A 21,153-nucleotide genomic window follows, 5' to 3' on the forward strand; every position below is an offset into this window, starting at 1 on the left:
TCCTGCCGAATTTTCCCTTTACTCTGTCCTCCCTGTTCCCTCGTAAAGGTATTTTCTCCGCCAGCAAAAATTGAATTCCGTTTTAGTGCGCTATGAATATTTATGTCTCTTAAAAGAGACATGCAAAGCTTTGCTTTAGGTCTGGAGAGCGGATATGTAATTTCAAGCTGCCGTATTTTTTACGCCCGATATTCAGTTTGAAGTGCGATGTAATAGATGATTCTTCGTAAAGTTTATAATTGATAACTTGTCCTTTTTACGATTATATGTAAATTTGTGACTAAGTTGAAATATTTATCATTAAAACTCATAATCCCGAGCGTGATATAATGATACTTAGGTGTATATTACTCTCACTTTTAGTTTCTAGTATTTTCCATGGTGGCGCGTAATTATCGAAAAGGAAGGTCTCTTAAAGGTGAGGATTATTCGCTACGACTGCCATTCACCTGAACTGGGATACATTCCTAGGCCCACTTATGTTATCGCCTCTTGCTCCTGTCCAATACTCATCTATCCAAATATCACTTTCATGAGGTTTCATGAGAAATTTCAATAGCCATCACTTTGAAGACACTTTTGCTCAATCCCTGTTCTCATCAGACGCTTGAGGGCATTTTCATCTTCATGTTTTCAATCCCGAATGAAACCAGACGCCCGCAATAAAATCCTCGGAGTTCGAGGTGGCCTCGGGTAAGGGATTTGCCCCCTCTACCCTAATTTGTGAAATACACGCCTTTGGTCTAGTCCAGGGTGAGCTCTTCCCATCTATCCAAACCAACCTTGGGTTGAATCACTTAGTGAGCGAGAGATTTTTCAATTAAAAGAGTAAAAATGCCATCTTCTCACACTCCGTACTTATTAATATTCTTTCTAGTTTAGCAAGTGAATTATCTAATTACTTATAATTTATAGGCCCAGATATTACCTGGCCACAAATTTTATTCTGGCATCAGATGTAGTCATATTTTATAATACCTACTTGATTATTGTTTTCCGCAGGCTATACCTCAACGTGTAGAATACATAGTCAGTTAAGCTAGATTTGGTTATTTTTCATTATTGGTATATACTACATATTAAAGTGTGAATTGACGTTGAGATTTGATCAAACAATGTATATATAAGAAATAATAAAATCTGGAAATATGCAATGTGCTCTGAGGGGTTTGAAGAATTCTGCATTAGTTTACTTCATTCAGTTAAATTTTTTTATTCACTTTTCCAGCATTGTACATTTATTAATCCCGTGAATGGAAAAAATGTTCACACTCCCTATCCATGAGCGAAATCTTCCATCAAAACCATGAGGTTCGAGCGGGGCCTGGGTTGGCCTCTTATCCAATAGGCCCGTGTTTTAACCCTGGCGGTGGCATAGGTATCTCAGAGACTGCCTGATCCCTGCTTGGTTGCTTTGTGGAGGGCGCTTCACGCTTCAATTATAGCACTCCATCCGTCGGGTGGGACATTAAAACGTTTGGTGCTAATGACGTAACATCTACGTCATAAGTGAGTAGTGAGCTAGCTAGATTGGGTGCTTTCCATTCATTGACACACGTCGGCACAAGTCAACTTGCGTCGCGGTTTTCGTGTTCCATTCTGTGTGTGTCGCCGACTGTTGAGACGCAAGTCAACAAATGGTAACGCACAGGAATTGGAGAGTTATAAACAGTTACCGCGAGTCGACACTAGTCGACGCGTGAGTCGCATGAATGAAAAGCACCCATTAAGAATGTTGACGTATTATCCAAAATTTGGAGCAACACCGTCATTAAAAATGTATCGGAAACGCGCGTAGTATTTACTTTTGTTTAAAAAAACTTAAATAAAATGGTATCAATTAGTATCATTTCCAGGTTAAAGATTAATTTCGGCTGTATCATGATGTTGCTTAAAGTTTTTTTTTTTAAACAGTACCACAAGGTTTGATTGGGTTATACTCACAATATTGATGGAGACCGAAAAATTTGCTGAAATAAATACGTGTATAGGGGGAAAGTATCCCCAATTTGACAGGAATGCCTACTTAAAACACTATAATTTCAAATTTACGAAAAAAGAGGGATTATTAAAAAAGGACCAAAACATTGTCCCAGCAGCACATATTACGTGTTCGCTTTGTTAAAATGAAATTTTAAACGATGCACAAAGGTTAAGAAAAAGACTTCGCTGTTCCACAAAATAAAATATATTCGCGACCGGTTTCGATACAGCGTATCATCATCTGATTCTGAGCGAAGTCTTTTTCTTAACCTTTGTGCATCATGAAGGAGTTCCATCATGTTACGCCAACCACCATCGAAATTTTAAACAATATTAAATTTTTGCCAAAAATTTCAGTCCCGGAGCATTGATTGCCTTTAAAATATGGTGAGCACAGAATGTGTTAAGCTGTGATGTCATTGGCGCCTTTATTTAAGAGCTGACTAATGCCGATGCCGGGTTTCTCTCCACCCTTCCTTCCTTACCCTCTCATATTGCGCAAATGACCTTAACTGTCGGTCGCCTCCTCCAAATGCCATACCACCACGAACGTTCGGTGCTGGGTAGTAAGGAAACATCTAGGAAGAAATCAAATTTGGAGATGGAGAGAGAGGATTGACTGATAAAGCCGTTGACTAACACCCAACAGTGGTATCGATCAACAGTTTGCTGTGGGGATGAGGACGAGGAAAGTTAGGATGAAGGATTTAAGGTGGTTTCGATAAAGACGACGAGTGCTTTACGTGGCGAAAGAAAGGTTGGCTGAGGAATTGCGAATGTGACGGGATGAATGGATTTGAGTGGGAAAGAGACGGTTCGAGGTTGTTTTGATGGGCGTGAAAGATGAGAGGAAGGTTGAAAGGTGAAGAGAGAGAATTCTGCTGTTTGCCGTTTTATTTGACGTTTGTTGGACGGGTATAATTTATATCTGAAATAGAAGACGTTGACGCAATGTTTGGTTTATTTTTTGTGCTGTCTTTATGGATAGGAAACGTCATTTATTGAGATAGTTCAATATTTCCTCATGTCCGTAGAATCATCATTTGATGAGAGGGCTCGTGAACAGAGGAAATATACCTACTCGTTTTTCGACGGCTACATTTTTATTAGGTCATATTTTTTTGATAGAGGTTATGTGAATGAGCAGATTTTATTTTTATTGCATCTTATACTCTTATCATTATGTTTCTATTTCATGCGCATTTTTAACATGCTGTTTTTTAATCTACCAATAAGAGAAAAACCTTTCGACGATTAACGTCAGTCCTCAATTTCGTGAAATCCATCACGTTTCGTATTAATCTGTGCCTTTCGTTTAGGATTTATTTCATCCATTGTAATATATGCTTCTAATAATGGAGACCATTAATTAAAATTTTTATCAGTGCATGGAAAAACCGAAATAAGTTCGACCGAAAGGTATTATGACTCATTTGAATCTTTATAAACCTACATTGGGTATCATTGGTAAACTTGCATCCGGTATCTTTGTAATGGCCGTGATGTACTCATAAATAGAACCTAAGAATTATTTATTTGTGATGTCGTGAAAATCTCCATGGAATTTTATCATGTGGATGGAATTACAGTTCTTACATGCGTAATCAATCATAGTAATTCCGGAGTATTGGCAGTGATTAGTTATTAATAGTTAATCATTTTATGTCAAGCGAATAAACTTCCTCAATTTATTTTATGACGACTGTTATGGAAAATAGAGTAAACATCACAATTTATTTTGAATTACTCCTTTCCTATTTTACTTATTGAATTTCTAACAATCTCCAATTTTTACCTCATTTTTTGTTTAAAACCATTTTGCATCTGCACTACTTTGAAAAAATGTAAATGTACAGTCCAATTTCGGCATTTGTCGCTCCAGTGAATCCAGCCCAATGGCTGTTATTATGCGTAGTGTAATTATATATTGCGCTCATTTTGAGTCTTTTCTTCCTTTGTCATATCACCGGCTGCCTTTGTTTAAAAATTTGCGTTCATTTGGTTGGGGTTAAGGAAACTTATAATTATACCCATAATAACTACTAAGAAGTATATTTTGAAGAATTACCTTGAATGATAAGAAGGGACCTCTTTCTAATTATTAGCCCTTCACCACCCAACTCTTTGTTAACTACTTATTTATTTGCGCGAACATTATGCGCAATAATTTTCAAAAGGATATGTAAAACACGTGGTGCTATATCAGCTTAGATTATAATAACCTACTCGCGATTATCTAGGCATCATTGGGATTTAATTCTTGGTTGAAGCTAAATTTTGCTAGAGATTTGGATGTGTTACGGCATAAGCCTAAATATTTTGATTTTTCAGGGTAGAACAAGAAACACAGCACAGGTACACAAATTTTATGGTGTTGTCGACTAGTTTGGATGGCTATAGCGTCATTCAAACAATGGTGTCAGGAAGTAGATGCTCTAAATGCACCAAATGCTCTCTTGCACCTAAAATCACAATTTCAAATGAAATCACTGGATTTTAATCTCCCCAATTCTTGTGTCAATTCTGTTTTAAAATCTAACTTCCTCCTTGTCAATCCTTCCTTGCCCTCATTAACCTCATCACCACCTGACCTCTCCACCCTTCCCTCCTCGCTGTTATTCTTTTATGTTTTGACCCTCCGTTTACCCCCCCTTCCCTCATACCGTCTTCCCCCTCCTCCCGCTGATGGATATACAGGATGTCCCATTTATGTTGACCACCCGAAATAACTTTTTGTCCAGATGCAAATTCAAAAATGTGTCAAGCAAATGTTCATTTGCCGTCAGGGGGACATTAATCAGCATGATTGCCTTCCTTGTATCTTTGTTATTTACAAAGATATGAACAGTGGTATGTATTTTTTAAATGGCACCCTATAGTTTTTATTCGGCAATTCATTTCATCTCCTAAAGACTTATTCAAAAATGTAGCACAGTGGACCATTAACATAAACACAACGTTATGAAAACATAAGAAACTCGTCCATTTACTGGAGTTAGCAGTAAACAAATGACAAGCAAGTCAATACGTAACACAAAAGTCACTTTGAGCCCAGGACCACAACCGCGTCAACTTACTGGAGTTAGCAGTAAACAAATGACAACCAAGTCAAAACATGGCTAACAAAGTAGTAAATACCAAAGTAGTAGTAAATAACTACTAGTAAATAACAAAGCTACAAGGAAGAAAAGCATGCTGTTTAATATCCCCCTGACGGCAAATGAACATTTGGTTGACACATTTTTGAATTTGCATCTGGACAAAAAGTTATTTCGGGTGGTCAAGATAAATGGGAAACCCTGTATAAGGCTCGATATTGCATTTGATCTTTCTGTTCGTCTTGAAAATGACGCTATAGCCGTCGAAACTAGCTGACAGCAACACAGCATGTTTGTGAAACTGTACTGTGTTTTTTGTTCTACCACGAATATCTCCTCCTTACACCAAATCACTCCAAAATGTCATTTTAATTTTTCATTACTAAGTTCTCACTCCCATTCACACAATACGCAATTAAATTTTCAAACGATTTCGGTAAAAAGATAAAATCGAATTTTTATTAACCTTCCTTGCTAGAGGGTGGGTCTCAAATTCCTCGATTCTAAAGAATAGTTTCTGAAAGTAAATCCGTCAATACGAAAGTTATGAATTCATAATTAGATTTTAGTTCAAATCACTTACTACGGCGCATATTATATGTATTGCATCGTATTTTTTATGCTGAATGCGTCTGAATTTAATGAAAAGTCAGAGTGGTATCTCAGACAAATTTCGTTGTCGGCTTCAAAGTCATCATTATTGAAAGAGTATCATCGGTTGCATGAGTATTAATTGGTATGCGGTATGAACCTTGCTCAAGAAGTAGTGATATTTACCCACGAAGATGTTTTATGATTGAATTCCCTCTCGAAGGAGGAAAGAAATAGTTTTGAAGGTGACAGCAAGTTTTGGATGGGGGCATCTTGGGGCATCTTATTTATGGTGATTACCTGATAAATTCTACATTAATGGTACGAAGCAAGGCATAAAAACACATACCATTGGACGAGATTTCCATGAGCGGAGTAAATCACATCTCCTTTAAGAAAAATCGGGCAGAGAATCTAGTAATTTTGATTAAAAATACATTACAGTATCTTCCCTCTCGATCTCTTCATTTGTATATCAATTAAAAAAACCGATTGTAGATCGTCGGTTTGGGTTATGAAAAAATAATTCTTTGTCAGTATATCAGAATGTAGTGGAATAACATAGAAGGAATCATTTAAGGGTATTTTTCTGAATATGCTGTGAGATGTAAGTGTTGCACCCTAATATGATTACTTAGTCATAGCCCTGGAGATAGAACTCATTAAATTCTGAAACGTTGGCAACGAATGAAATTTGATCACCCAAACTAACGGTCTATATTCTATATTTCTAACAGATATAGAGAAGAAGGACATCACGCGGATTTCACCCCGCAGTTGCTGCACCGTGTGAAGAAAGAGTCACAAATGGACATCAGATAGCAACTGGAAATTTTAAGAATAGTCAAAAAGAAAGAGCCCATCACTAATTACCACCTTTTCCCATTCCACTCCCCCCTCCTGGACATCCCAATTTTGCACCCGAAAAATAATCCCCATGACGCTAACCCACGCCGCCTTCCCTAAGTACGTTCCCTTTCCTCTCCCCCCCCCTCCTACGCGAAGTGCAACAATGTAGCGCTCTACAGACATCTCCTCTCCACCCCTTACCCCTCCCCTCCCTTCCATTCTTTGCCCCCCCTTTTTGGTATATAACCCACAGCAACGCTACTTGTACTGCTATTCCTGGCTAGTCCTATGAATATGATACAATGTATCGAAACTAGTCAGGAAAATAAAGTTCCAAATTGTAGAAACAGCAAAGTTTTTCATTCACAAATCAGCAGATATAGAGAATATAATCTCAAGATTCTAAAAAGGATATTGCAATCATTATTATCGAAATAAAAGCCTTAAATACTGATAATTTTGGTCGAAACAAATATATAGGAGTCAAAGGTGACTCTGAGGAACTTAAACCATTAGGGCTCTAACGTAAGCTTTCTTAACTAAAGGGTAATCATCACTAAATTCTCGATAACCTCGAACCTCTCGTAGGGAACACATATAAGGAATATGTTCGGCATAGCTTCGCGGTTCGTCAAATACTGCTGCGGGCGTGCAACAACGTTACCCAGATGTTGAGCGAATTAGGAGGGGAGCCGCTGGAGACTCGGAAGCTGCGCGATTAGGCTTAAATTGCTAGAACAATTGAAATTGGATGTCTTTAAGAGTGATACGAAGAACATAATATCAGAGCCCCACTTTATTTCCAGGTCCGACAGAAGCGTTGAATTAAGAATGATATTTTACCGAACGGATAGATATGGGAATTCGTTTTCCCCCCGAACCATAAAGGACTTTAATAAATGCTTATCGTAATTTCGCATTTCCTTTTAATATGTAAACGGATTGTGTCCCAACACCCCCTTCCACACGCCTTATAGACGGCTTGCAGGGTAGTATGTATATGTAGGTGAGAAATAAATTTTTCCTGTTCGTCCGCGAGAATCCGACCAGAAGTTGATTCACGCCCTTTTGGGGAACGGAAGGAAGAAAGTGTGGTAATTAACTAATTGGGGCCGTGGCTTCTCTTTAAGGAGAGGAAAATGCCGCTGATTCCATCGCCCATCGAAAGTCCTCACACTCTCCGCGCCATTTTCGTTGCCTCACTTTCTTTGTCCCGTCGGGAAGTGCAGCCCTTTTTTTTATCGTTCCTTATCATCGCACATCGGGCGGCACTTTCTTCTTGGCCGACGTCCAACCACCCCAAACCGCACGCCAAACTCCCATGACTTCCCTCCTAAATCTTCCCACTCCTACAGACTAAGCCCACCTGCTCCTGCCGCGGCCCCGCTTTCATAAGAGGAAGGGGTGGGGAGGTTAACCTTTCCCTACCCCATCCGTCTCCTAGACACCCTTTGGCTGTCAGACCTCTTAGTAGGCGTTTTTTTCATGATATGATGCCTGTAGTAAAAATTTCGTGGTCAAGATGAGAGGAACAAAGAAAGTGTTTCATACCATCATTTCATCATCGCTGGTTAACAATCCCAAAATCGGATGGACGTAGCTCTCCACACAATTCTTCTGTCAGCTAATCGATTAACACCGACACAATTCTATTACTTTCAATCCTTCTTTATAAATTCGATGCCTTTAATTCGAGATCGTTCTTTCCCATTCTAGCCATCCACTAGTCCCTCGGCAGTTGTATTCATCAGGCCATCATATCTCAAGATACAACCGATTAGGTTGTTATGTGTCATGTTCTTGGGTTTCATGAGGCTTCTCTTCTCTCTTACTATTCTTAGAACTTATTTATTTATTACTCGGTCGATCCATTTGATTTTCATCATTTTTCTGTTGCGCCACATTTTTAGCGAGATAAAGATCAATTCATTCGTATGCGCGTTAGTTATTATAGCAGTTTCATTATTGCCATCATTACTTGTATTCGTAGGTGCAATTACAATAATATCAACCGATCGCAGTATTCATACCTTATTCTTCGATCCAGCAGCAGGAGGAAATTTAATTTCATATCAACATTTATTCTGATTTTTCATTCGTTTTTTTCGATCTAGTTTCTGCATCCTGCACATAGAAAATGCTTCAGAAGGAATCTACAATACTACAGGAGATGGTAGGAGAGACAATTTGAAGCATTTTTAGTTTATGAACATGGATGCGCAACTCATTAGTTACTTAGCCAAAGCAAACATTTTTGATGAAATTCGCAGCTACAACGAAAAGGTTTTTTCCCCGGTATCCAGCCATTTTGGCATTCTATTGAATATTTCGGATTTCAATGGACATTAAATAATTAAGGTTGGACGAAAATGTCCGATTATAATTGCATGAATGAATTAAGCTTAAAGTTCTGGAATCGTATTGTTGATACTCGCTCAAATCTCTCGTTTAATTAAGGTCAAAGATTAATTTTTTCGGAAAAACAAAATCGCATATTTTCGTCATACCTTAATTATTCAATCTCCTTCAAAATCTAGAGCATAAAAAATGTCGACAAGACTGGACACCCAAGAAAAACCGTTTTCATGGTAACTTCAAAGTGCATCCAAAAATGTTTGCGTTGCCATAACTCAGTAACTAAGGAGATGCGACCCCATGCTTATGGATAAAAACTGCTTAAATTTTATCGCCTACCACCTCTTGAAATATTGCAGATTCCTCCTGAAACACCCTGTATTAACCTTCCTGTTTCTCATTGTATACCGACTTGAGGCAATGAAAGTTCAGCAAATCAAAACTTTGGCGCAAGGGTTTTTCCCTGAAGAGGCATTCTAATGCATGATCACAGAAAGTATGTACGTATTCAAAGTCATTATCGTAAATTAGCTCCACGGATTAGTGTTAAAACATATAGAATTTAGTTAGTTCACTAAATCTAAAATAAGCATAAAATTCGGTCGCGATAGGCGACTTCTTCGCTTCTTCATGACGCTGTGATATATCTTCATGAAAGCGATATCTCCGTGCCATGTCTGAGATCCTGTTTATCCCGTCATATTCGGTTATGTCATCCGCCCACGATACCGCACGCACGCATGAAGGCAAAATGCACGACCCAATCTGACTAGCAAGACTTTTTGACGCTAACGCCGAAGGATGAATAATTCACGAAGTGAACGCAAGAGGGGATTGAGTCGCTCCCGCGTTCGTCCTCCCCTTTCCCGTGCTTACCAAGGCGTTGCATTCCGCGGAAGAAGAATCTTTCAAATTTTCAAGAACTTTCACTTTTGGTCACAGACTCTATATCTTCTCCTTTATCCTCCATCCGTCCAATATCTTCGCATCTTCATTTCACCCTTTTCAGCTGCCCTTCATCATCGTACACCGTAATCCTTCCTGTTAGGGGATGTGATTGTAAATTTCCTCAGTGCAGAGAGATTTCAAAGCCGTCCTGCAGTAGTCGTGATAAGTTTCTTTTGGTGACTTTTTGGCGGATATCTTTGGATATAAAAGGGGATGTCTGCTTGCCTGTCTGCCATGCATTTTCATACGGCCACACGGATTGCAACAAAAGTTAGCTCATACGTTCATATTTTGGTCTCAAACGCCGTGGTGCTACTTTCAATTGCGTCCGATGTGTCTTTTGCGTCGTAACTCATTACCGTTTATTACGTGACAGCATGGGACTGCGATGGGATATTCTACCGGGTAGGCACACCACTTTACATATTGTAAAAGGAAAAATTATAATCTTAAATCATCATGAAACACAAGTTCCAAGTTTCCCATTTGTCTGGGTTCTATCCTTCCGAGCAGCGCTGGGTGACCTGCCAGTTATTTATAAATGAAAAGGAGGATGTCGACCTATTATTTTATTTATTTTTTGCATGGCTTATCGATATGAAAACGTCAAAATGTAATATTTTCTAATATCCAAGAGTAATATTGCTCTAGGGAAGGGCTCGTGAACAGAGGGATTTGACTTATTTTCGAATGACATACATGTGGAAAACTATATTTTTATGTTTGGAAAATTACGGGATTACGATAATTTTATTCTTACAGTTTCTATAATTACTTTCCTAAACATACTTACCATGATTTTTTTGTAAAATACCTATAAGAGGCAAAGAATGTTCAACAATTCATATACTTGCCGTAAGGATGTTTTTCTATCACCTCGAAGCAGCATTCTAAGCACGATCCTAGTAATGACCTACTAAGATAAATAATAATTAAATAAATAAAATCATAATTTAGAACTTACCATGCGAAAAACGATATGCCGAAATATTCATGATATTACCATTTACCAGTACACGTCCGAAAAGTTCATCTAAGTTGTTTTCCTTGTTATCTTTAAGTTCTGGAGTTTGACTTTCCCTCTCATTGTTTATAAATGATTTTATTTCACTAAGTTAAGTATTCGGAGAAATAAGCCGTGAGGAAAAATACGTAATTTATCGGTTGTAAAAAATCAAATTTGACGGATACCGCTTAATCTATGAAGGAAGAAGGTAAACATGATGAATTATAAAGGTGAAAATTATGGTAAGTATCCATTTATGCGTTTATTTGAAAAAATTAGTAACAGGTTGTTTTATGTTTTTCGATTAAATAGACGGTTTTGAATTTTAAATAGTTTATTCTTCTTGCCCCTTTAAATGGCCGCGTAAGACATAAATTTTTAATTTTAATTTATTTAAATATTTGTAGTCCACAAAAGAAAATACTTTGAAAGGCTTGGATCAAAAATGGAAACAGACTATTTTTATTTTTCTACTGTAATATTTTCTGTATTCATGGCCATTATTTTATATTATCTCTACTATGCAGCCATTCATTGTGAATATAATTATCTATATGGTTGGAATGGGCAAAATGAGAAAATTTTACTCAAGGATTAGAAGAAAGGGTCTATGGAAATTGATCAGGAGTACAGCAGTTTATAGTGTGGGAGCACGGGCGTTTAGGGAGGTAGACAGGAAATGATTGTAGGCGTCCGGCATGTGGGTGATTGAGAAGGGGAAGTGGACGGAGAGAAAGAGGACTAACTAGTTACTGGTCATCCTGGACCAGAAAAGTAAGCTGTTAGAGGCAATAAAGAATAGACAGGGGATTTAAATGGAGCGAGCACTTAGCGGGGGTATATTAGAAAAAAGTGCTCAAGGGAAGAATACTTCGTAGGCTTGGGAGGAAGGGGATAGGATTTTTCTAAATAATGAATAGGAATTGGCCATACAGTGTGGGTACTGAAGAAACAAGTCCATTATAACAGGGGAGAATGCCGGAGTATTTCGTAAATACCCTATTCAAACCTGTATAAACCGGTAGAATAATTTTGTAATAGTAATATACTCTCTACTCTCCTCTTTAACTTTCTCATGAAGCTGTTTGAAGGGAGTTTAAGAAAGATAGCCTTATTTACCCTTTCAGTCATAATGTCCATTAAAATAGATGTGACCTTTCGGTAATTTTAGCCTCCTAATGTAGTATACCAGTCAGTAATTATGGGCACTAACCACAAAATTAACAGCGCGAAAAGTAGCCTAAATTTTCGGCTCAAGTGTTGTGTTAATGTAAAGTAAAGAAAACTTTGTAATTCCATATAAACATTTGATGTACAACCTTGGATTCAACGTAGCGCGTCGAAGTCTGGTCCAAAACACAGTCATCTGACGTGGTAGGGGAGGCAAGGTCGGAAAACGATAAGGGCGTGCCACGTCGAAACCCAGGTTTTACAAAAAATATTTATGTGAAATTAAAAGTTTTTTTTTTTTGCTTTTCATTATCTCAAGTAGATTCTATTAGGTCACACCTGAAACAACTAATTACATCAAGTGTTGGGAACATGAAGCAATGTTCATGTTGAGAACATAAGACAATAGTTAAGGCTGATTTGCAAAAACTAATTCTCAATAATATAAGACACGGTCTCAGGCGTTATTTTGTGGAATTGCTTCATTATTGAATAAAATAAAATAACTTTGTTATATTCCGCACTTTATTTTAAATGGACTTTTTAGAACAGTTTGAGATTGTGAATTGCCCCACTAAACTTTGTAATGACCATATGTTCCCCTCCCAGTCACCATTACTTAACGTCACACTACCACCCCCCTACGACTCTCAACCTTGATTCCCTCATGTCTTTTAAATCTTATGAGAACCCCTTCCCCCTTTATCTTTTTTTCCTTGTCGTTTATCCCATACAAGCCAGCCCAAAGCCCCCCTATTTTCTTCAAAAAACAGCTTTACCCGTCATCAATGTTCCTTCCTACCCCTCCTTTTTCGGTTCCCCCCCTCCACCCACGATTACCTATTCAAGAGCATGGCACCCATCGAATTGCACCTGATGATAACACTAGATGTTGAAACCCAGGTCGTGCTATTTAAAATAAAGTGTGGAATAAAACAAAGTTATTTTATTTTATTCAATAATTTTCAATAATATGAAGAAATTGACTGAAAGGTATGATCGAAAGGTTTAAATTGAATCGTGTGATCTGCAGGCGATGGAGTGGCGAGACTCTTTATAGCGCCCACGTCGGAGAGAAATCGGGTAGCCTACCTGTTTGCAGCCGCTTGGCTGAATGATTGAGAGGGGCCTGTTCGGTGGTTTGGTCTTCCAAGGGCTCTCTCTCTCTTTCTGCGGCGGAGTGGTGAAGGGAGGATTTTGGATTTTTAAAAGGATTAGGAAAAGGCACCAGTGAGGTTCGTTGGGTGATTGCGCCGATCCCTACCTTTCGGGTTTAGACCCCTGGCTTATGAACTTCTGATCTCCGTTGAGCCCTTGCAGCACTACGTCGGCAAACCGGAGGTGTATTTACCCTCGAGCGACAATAATGCCCGGGATTAAAGCCCTTGCCCGTTTAAGCCGATTGCAGTTTCTTCGGGAAACCATGTTTGCTTGGTGTAAAAAATGATAGGGCAGTTAGTCTCTTAAAACTGTGGTTAATAGTTCACCTTTTCACATCTAATTCTTATCAAGATTGAAACAAAGTTGGATGGAAGGTGACTAACTACCTTGGGATTAAATGGAGTATTTGTTCAATTTTTGAAATTTGCTGGGTTTCTCAGTGTTATGCTGAACGAAGTCGACCTACAAGCCTCATTTCAGCCGTAACGTTTAAATTTTTTTGTCTGCCTGCCGCAATCAGTATATCGCGTTAATGACTGATCGATAAGGTCCATCAACGGATGACATTGGTCGTAATTGGGCGTATCAAGTCCCTCATCAGCCACATCGTTCTATGCGGTGCATTGAAAGGAGTTTGTCAAAATAACGGCCTCAATGCAGAATATGATTAATCATTATTGGATCACGTTACCATTCACTGGTTTTAGAAAGTTACTAAGAGAGATACCATTCTTCATTTTAGTGTTCAGGTCCGGTAAAAAGATGATGTGAAGAATAAGACTTGGTTGGCTTCGAAAGATAAGCAATGCAGCTTTACATTTTTTCGGATAGGAATTTTATTTATTTTCTTTTTCGTAGCTTTTACTTCCTTATTTTAACCGATTAAATTCTACTTTTTTACCAGACTGGAAGTATTTAATATTTTTGATTAAGAAATTTTCCGGCTCTCATTTTTGCCCTTCCATAGTTAAGGCATTCCAAATGGACTTTGTCCATTCAAATAATCAGTGCGTTTCTACTTTACTTAAGAAATGTGAAAGCTTCTTTTAGATTCATTCTCTTTATCCACGATTAAATTTCAGTGTTACTTAATATTACGTATCTTATTTTTTAGTTTTAATTACAAAAATTTACTTTTGCCTTTTTGCATTTCTTAGTTCAACCACATCTATAGGAAATATCATACAATGAGTGTGGGATAAACGAAGCTCCGTATCACTTGAAGTATGGTTTTACCAACCATTGAAAGTTGTATGACGAATTCGGTGGTGAAGGGGGTAGATACTTTAGGTATTTAGTTAACTTTTGTGCTTAAAAAAACAATATAGAAGAGAAATGAGACCAGACGATACCTGAAGTCGGCAGAACCAGATATTTAACGAGAATGCAGTGAATTGGTCTCCCTCGTTAAGTGCTTCGATCAATCGAGGTGAGTTATCGAGGGTAATGTGCCTCCCCCGTACAGGGCGACGGACTGTCCCAGCCGGGTTAGAGCTGATGTCCAAGCGGTCTCCTTTCGTCGGACTCAGTTCGCGGTGCTTCGTCACTTGCATTGTATATATTCTGCCTCTATGTCAGACTTAATATTCCTTAATACTCATTACAAAATAGTGTGACTTGAGATTTTGTTTAAGCCTTCAATCATCATTGGAATTATCAATTTCTGAACTAGGTCCCCTCTTGTGTTTGCGTAATTGGTTAGCAATTACATATTTAAACGATTTGTCATATATGTGGTGTTTTTGTACATAGTTCGTTCTTCAGAACATTTTTTTCTTCAGGATTGCGAAGTAAAAGGTGCTCCAGATGTAATTATTTGGTATCATTATCTAAATAAGTCTTACTAATCAACTCGACGGTAACGAATGAGCAAGCATTTTTTTAAAATGTGATGTTATGGGAAAATACTGAATACAAGGGAAACAAGAGGACATGGACTCCTGGGAACATCAAGTTCACAGAACAAGACTTGCGCCTGGAACGCAGGCATTGATTTAAATGTCTGGTTAAGAGGAGGCATAACTTCCTTTCAGCCGTTCGCATTTTGTCTTTCCACAAAGAGTATTACTTGTTGAGCAATGAAACTGTTGCGTTAAATATCTCTATTATACATCTCCAGGAAAATGTTGAGAAGGAGGCATTCCTACCTGTCGTTAAAACTTGAAAATGATAATGTCAGTTTAAAAAAACGATATATCACGAAGAGAGACCAGTAAAAAAAAGTGATACGTCGTGTTAAGAGGACGTATCACTCCCGCATCGCATCGCGCCACCGGTCTTTTCAGTGATTCATTAATCGATTAAAATATATGCTATCCCTTTAAAACTTTTCGAGCATATTCTTGCAAATGTTTTCCTTAATCTTAAATTATAAATAAATCGTCAGTATATTCTAAGATATAAAATTTTCAAAGTTGATACACTGCCGAATGATGTTTGAAAGACCTACTCAGCATGGGGTTTAGATTGAAATGATTTAATACTTTTCCACAAGGTTTTACTGTCTTCTACCGGTTAGCGATATCGCCATCCTAAAGAGGTTTCCAAACGCAAAGCTGAGAATGTCACACATTTACACTGCTTACCGTTAACCCTCTTCAAACTCTATCTTACCAGTTAGAGTTTGAAGAGGGAAGTAAGGCAAATATTTAGGATTTTACTCGGAGAAAGCAAGGTCATTTAATGAAAACATGCATCGATGGAAGAAGAAGTCATCGGGACAACTGCTAAATCGGCTAAAAAATCTAATTTGGCATCTTTTCCCCGAAAACACCTTCAGATTATAATTAGAATCATGATTTTTGTAAATTAGGAGGACGCATACCTACCGCGTGATCGGTCTTTTCTGATGACGGATAATTCGCTTAAATTTAATTATTATGAAATATTCTGGGGATATGGAGTGGACCGTTTTCAGCATTTGCCTTTGCCTCAATTTTGATAACTCTGCCTTTTAATTATATTCTCATGGATAGTTATATGTATTTGAGATGTAAGATAATGTTGAGTAGAGCCTACTCTAAATGTTCAAGATGATAGCTAAAATTTTACGCGAGGGATCTTTCACCACCAGTCTAGAGGGAGGTTTCTGTCTTATTAAAATTGTTTTGCAAACACGGAACAACGTACTCAGAATGGTATGGAAATTTGAAGATAATAACTTGAGTTTTGAAGGAGTAATTCGTAAAGAAAAAGGAATACGACCAGTGGTGTAGCCAGGATTTTGTAATGGGGGAACTAGGAGGAGGGGGTTTACCGGAGATTTCGGGGCCTTTCCGGAGTGTATGGGAAACACCCCAGGGCAAATGGAGTCCTCCCCGGAAAAATTAGTAATTTTTGATGCTGAAAACGTGATTTTTAGGCCTCTGAAGTAGTAATTTTTTTCAGTATTTATTAAAATTTATTTATTGTGGCCATTTTACTCGTTTTTGGGGCATCTTTTAAGGGCTCAAGGGAGGGGTTGTAACCCGGAAACGCCCCCTCCCCCCCGTGGCTACGCACTCTGACTACGACTTGTAGGGAGGGAATGATGAGTTCTCCGGTGGAATTCAATCAATCGAGGTGAATCATTGGGAGAAATTCGCCTCTCTCCTCGGTCGAATTGGATGGACTATTCCAACCAGGTCGGAGCCGACTTTCGGCCAATATCTGTTTTCTTTCGTTCGGCTCAGTTTACCAGTCCGTCTTGTCACCGCCTACGAAGCACGACGTCCGTTGTCATGGGCAGTCGTAGCGTCATGTGCGGTGGCAGCAGATTCAGTGGATGTAATCGATACGTTTATCGATGACAAACGGCAGTTGTTTGTCATCTGCAGTGTTTGTGGATGTCTGCCGTGATGGAAAACGGCATGTGCTTATGTGGGCCAGTCTGTGCGTTATGCTGCCTTTATGGAGCGGGCAATAAAGTTCAGTCGTCCTCAACGGAGGGTTGGTCGTGTACTATACGTTTCAATGAGGCAGATTTGATGGCCTTGTCCCGTAGTTCCTACATCTGCTACGATTGAAGTATGCGAAGTTGTCGCGTCGCTGGAGATTGAGTGTAGTGGGTAGGTCGAGTGGTTGAGGGCATATTTAGAGTCTGATCTGTAAGGGAATGCGACGGATATCAATTATTTGTACGTAGAAAATTGTATAGAGTAAAATTTATATTAAATTGATTCATGGGGAATATATGTAAATTTAGCGGTTTTATGTGAAGCTGTTACTCATTACGCAAATTAATAGCTTCACCTTATTTTATGCAGGCGAAAATTCATGAGGCAAAGAGTTGTGTATAGTGCAGATAGTTTTTCATTGGCATTTTTAGATAGATTTAGGGTTTTCAAAAGTGCATTTCAAAAGAATGTCTACCACGCGTGGACTTTTTTTTGAAAATAGTGTTATTTCATGGCATTCTACTTCTGTGATCGTAACGAAAACCCACGCGTCCGAGAACGGATTTCCGTGATAAGATCCTCCCCTTCCAGTCTTTAAACTAAGTGAGGTGAAATAATGTTTCACCAATTTCAGTCTAGAAACTTATTTAACTTTTCAGTTTGATTAGTGTTTTGTTATTTTCCAGCTATCATATAGGAATTCACAAGGTTTTTGTCATAATACTGCCGTAGGATGAGATCGATTTTTCATCGAATCAGATGCTTGCCATTTTTCTCGTTCTTGCTCAAGATATTTTTCTACATCTGTGATATTCCAAATTGCCCCAATCCCTCAGAAAACAGGTGAACATGTGGCGAGTTGTCCCAATTCTTAGGAGCAGGAACCACCTTGAATTTACATCACGTCGATAATCTAAGCCTGCATTGTCAGGGAGGGACTTAAGCCCGCGACCTAGGTTAGCAGAATAACAGAATTACCTTCAAGGGTACTGTAATAATTACTCTAAAATTACCATTGTAATATGGAGGATATTGAATGGAGAGAAAACTTTTGCAAGGTTGTTACGCTGAAATAAGTAGACGATGGTTTCATTCACATAGAGTGATATCGGAACAACTTTCGCCTTTCACTCCATGGAAAAACTCTGATCGTATGCTGCGCAGAAAGTGTCTTAAAGGGAAATGCTTATTCAACAAGTTTGCGGAACTTGTAAAAATCTGATACTTGGATTCTTCCCTTTGGCATTTGTTTTTCCATGGACATTCGGATGACATCAGCGTTAAGCGAGGGTGTTAGTGCTAACAGTTCGAACCCAGAATGCTATATTCATTTCTCTCATTTTAATCTACTTGATGGTGACTTACACCTTGGCAAATTGGGCCTCCGTTAATCACATTAAATTTATTTCTTGCCGTTCGAAGATATTATTGGAGTATTTTTTTTCTATAGTAGTGGGTGACTTTCTGGTTTAGGCTTCTCATCTCACATGAAAATTCATCTAACACCCGATGACAAGGATTAACATGTTTTTGCTGGCCTGAATAAGGGAGCAAATGAGTTTGAAGTTTCCTAGAGTCTCACTTATTGGCAGATATTTTATCCCGAGTAAAAGAATAGTAAGTAGCTGACGTCATACTTTGCGCTTGTTATGAATCTTGCTCTTATGACTCATTTTCCAGCATAAATTGATAATAAAGGCTAAAGATTATAATTAAATAGCGCTATCACTGTGTTCTTTAATTTATCTTTGTTCACAATACGCGAATAATCTCATTCATCTTTGAAAATATAGGTACTCGCACCATATGAAAATTCAGGTTAAAGGTGCTATCACTCAAATGCTGTTATCTCCCGGAGTAATCATGCAATAAGGAAGACCACGGAGTTAGCATTATCTGTCTTTCAATTGTTCGTGAGAAAATTCTATAAAGGTAATAATTTTCTCGAAATGGAAACGAGCTTAGACTCCTCCGTTCCTGCTATCATATAGTGTTATGGTAACGGAATCGTGGCCACGATTTCTCTCGAAAGAACTTGTGTTAGCCTGCAGTAATATACGGATTATGTGTGGAGGTTCAAACTTCTTGATTTGTGTCTACCAGTTATTCAAGCTGAAGCTGTTTGAGAGAAAGTCTGCTATTCTCTCTCAAAAAACAAAAAACCGCGTAGGTGTCGTTTGAGTGAGTGTTGGTCGGTTGGTACTCACCCCTCTTTGGCTGGAAGATCCTCATGTTCTGCACCCTGCGGACCACCCACGTGGCCAGAGACACCGATCCCGAAGAGTGGACATGCCTCCCGCCGCCCTCCGCAACCGCCGCCGGGTCCTCCTGTGCCTGCTGCTGCTGGTGCTGGTGGTGATGGTGGTGGTGTCTCTGTGAGGGGGACGTGGTGGGGGACACTGAGGAGGTTGAAGCAGTTGCCGCCACCACTTGGGATTGCTGCGGCGTAGCCTGCGTGGGGGCGGCGGAAGAAGAAGAAGAGGAGGAGGAGGCGACGGCGGGAGCGGGAGTAGTGGTGGAGGCGGCCGCCCCCTTGGCCCTGGGGGCGGCCGGCCCCCCAGGGCCACCGCCCCCGGCCGCAGACGACGGTTCGCCCTCCGACCGATGCACCTTCTTGGACCGCTCCACTTCCCGGGGCGACGTCCCCGTCCCGGGCGAGGCCGAGATCGTGTACCCCTGGTAGGGGGGGGCGAAACCCCCCCGCACAGCACCGAGTGGAGACTACTACCCTTCCGTCCTCCCGCGCAACAATCGGAGGAGATGCTTGAAAGGGGGGTTGTGGTAGAAACTATAGTGTAACTTGGTAACTTTTATAGGGCACTAAATGGTTTAGGATGCTAAAAAAGTTCACTTAGAATGACTTCGGACACTATAGGGTTTAGGGCACTTGATGGTTTTGGACACAAAGTGGCTCAGGACACTCAAAAAGGTTTGAGGGATTGAAATTTTTTTTAAGGTTGTTCAGCCTTTCACTAACGAGAGTGAATGGTTTTTAGGAGGAGGAGGATAGGTACTCAGAGCATGCGTGTTGGTTTGGGAGGGTGGCGAGGTGACATATTGGACGGATTCCTACTCGGGCAACTTCTATCCAGTCTTCTTTTCTTCCGCGAATCGGTCCGCGGGGAGGCGCGACGGGTCGCGGCGGCCGCCTACATCAAAACAGCGATCTATTCCCTCCGGAGGCGCTCTTCTCACCCCTCTTGGCTCACAGCGCGCGCTCGGGATACTGTCGCCGTCGGCTTAAACAGAAAAGGGAATCGGGAGGTGTTTTGGGAGGGGAGGTTTTAGAAACCCCTTCCTCAATCTCCTTCTCTCTCCCTCAACACACCCTCTCTCCCTTTGGCCACGCACCGACAGAAATCCCCGTTTACAGCGCACTCCATTCCCTCAGCGCCCCCCACCGCTCCCTTCCGCACGAATTACACCCCTCCCCTCCTTCACTCCGTCATCTCCTCCTCCAATCCACGCGCACGCGTATCGTGTCCCCCCTCCTCCCAAAATCCTTCCCCTCCCTCCCTCCTTCCTTCCCTCTCCCGTTCCTTCTCCCCCTCCATCCTTTTTTCGGACCTCCTTACACTGTTTCCTCCGCAACACGTATTGTTACGCGCGTGTTTATTCATCACTCATCTTCCTCCTCCATACGCAAACGCTTGGCCACCAGCGAATCTTTAAGAGCACGCATTTCGCATGGCCGTGGGTTATTTCGCTTTCAAGGGTTCTCTGTCCGGAAATTGTTTCCTTAAATATAATCAGTTAGCTTTGTATTTTTCTAAAATTGGTACCTATGCACATCAAATACACAACCACTTCTTCCCTCCCCTCTGCTCTGAATGGACCCATCTGATTGCTTCGCAAAACAATTGAGACCTGTAGTTACGGAGTGGGCGGTGGTTAATACTAAATGCTAAGGATTCTAGAATGGTTTAATATACATATTTAATTGGGTTTTAACCATTTATACCCATTATTATAGCATGTTAATGTGACTATGTGTACCAAATATAAGAAGTTTTCTAAAATGGACACCTTACGCGTCTAATCCTCAATAAATAACTGTATTCCAATGCAATAGTGGTTATCGCTTCCCTCAAGTCGTGCTTCTCCTAGTGTTTTTGTT

General features: G+C 39.8%; 1 protein-coding gene across 3 annotated transcripts in view; it reads right to left on the reverse strand.

Annotated features, from left to right (window-relative positions):
* LOC124154609 (Kv channel-interacting protein 4-like) overlaps positions 1-20,340 on the reverse strand; it is a 195,224-nt gene extending 174,884 nt beyond the window's left edge. For all 3 annotated transcript variants that reach the window (XM_046528448.1, XM_046528449.1, XM_046528447.1), the window contains exon 1: positions 19,244-20,340. In XM_046528448.1, coding sequence (XP_046384404.1) covers positions 19,244-19,268 — 25 coding nt within the window. In that variant the 5' untranslated portion in view covers positions 19,269-20,340. The remainder of the gene's footprint in view (positions 1-19,243) is intronic.
* Positions 20,341-21,153: the final 813 nt, after the last annotated feature.

This window comes from Ischnura elegans, chromosome 2 (genome assembly GCF_921293095.1).
Source record: "Ischnura elegans chromosome 2, ioIscEleg1.1, whole genome shotgun sequence".
Lineage (NCBI taxonomy): Eukaryota > Metazoa > Arthropoda > Insecta > Odonata > Coenagrionidae > Ischnura > Ischnura elegans.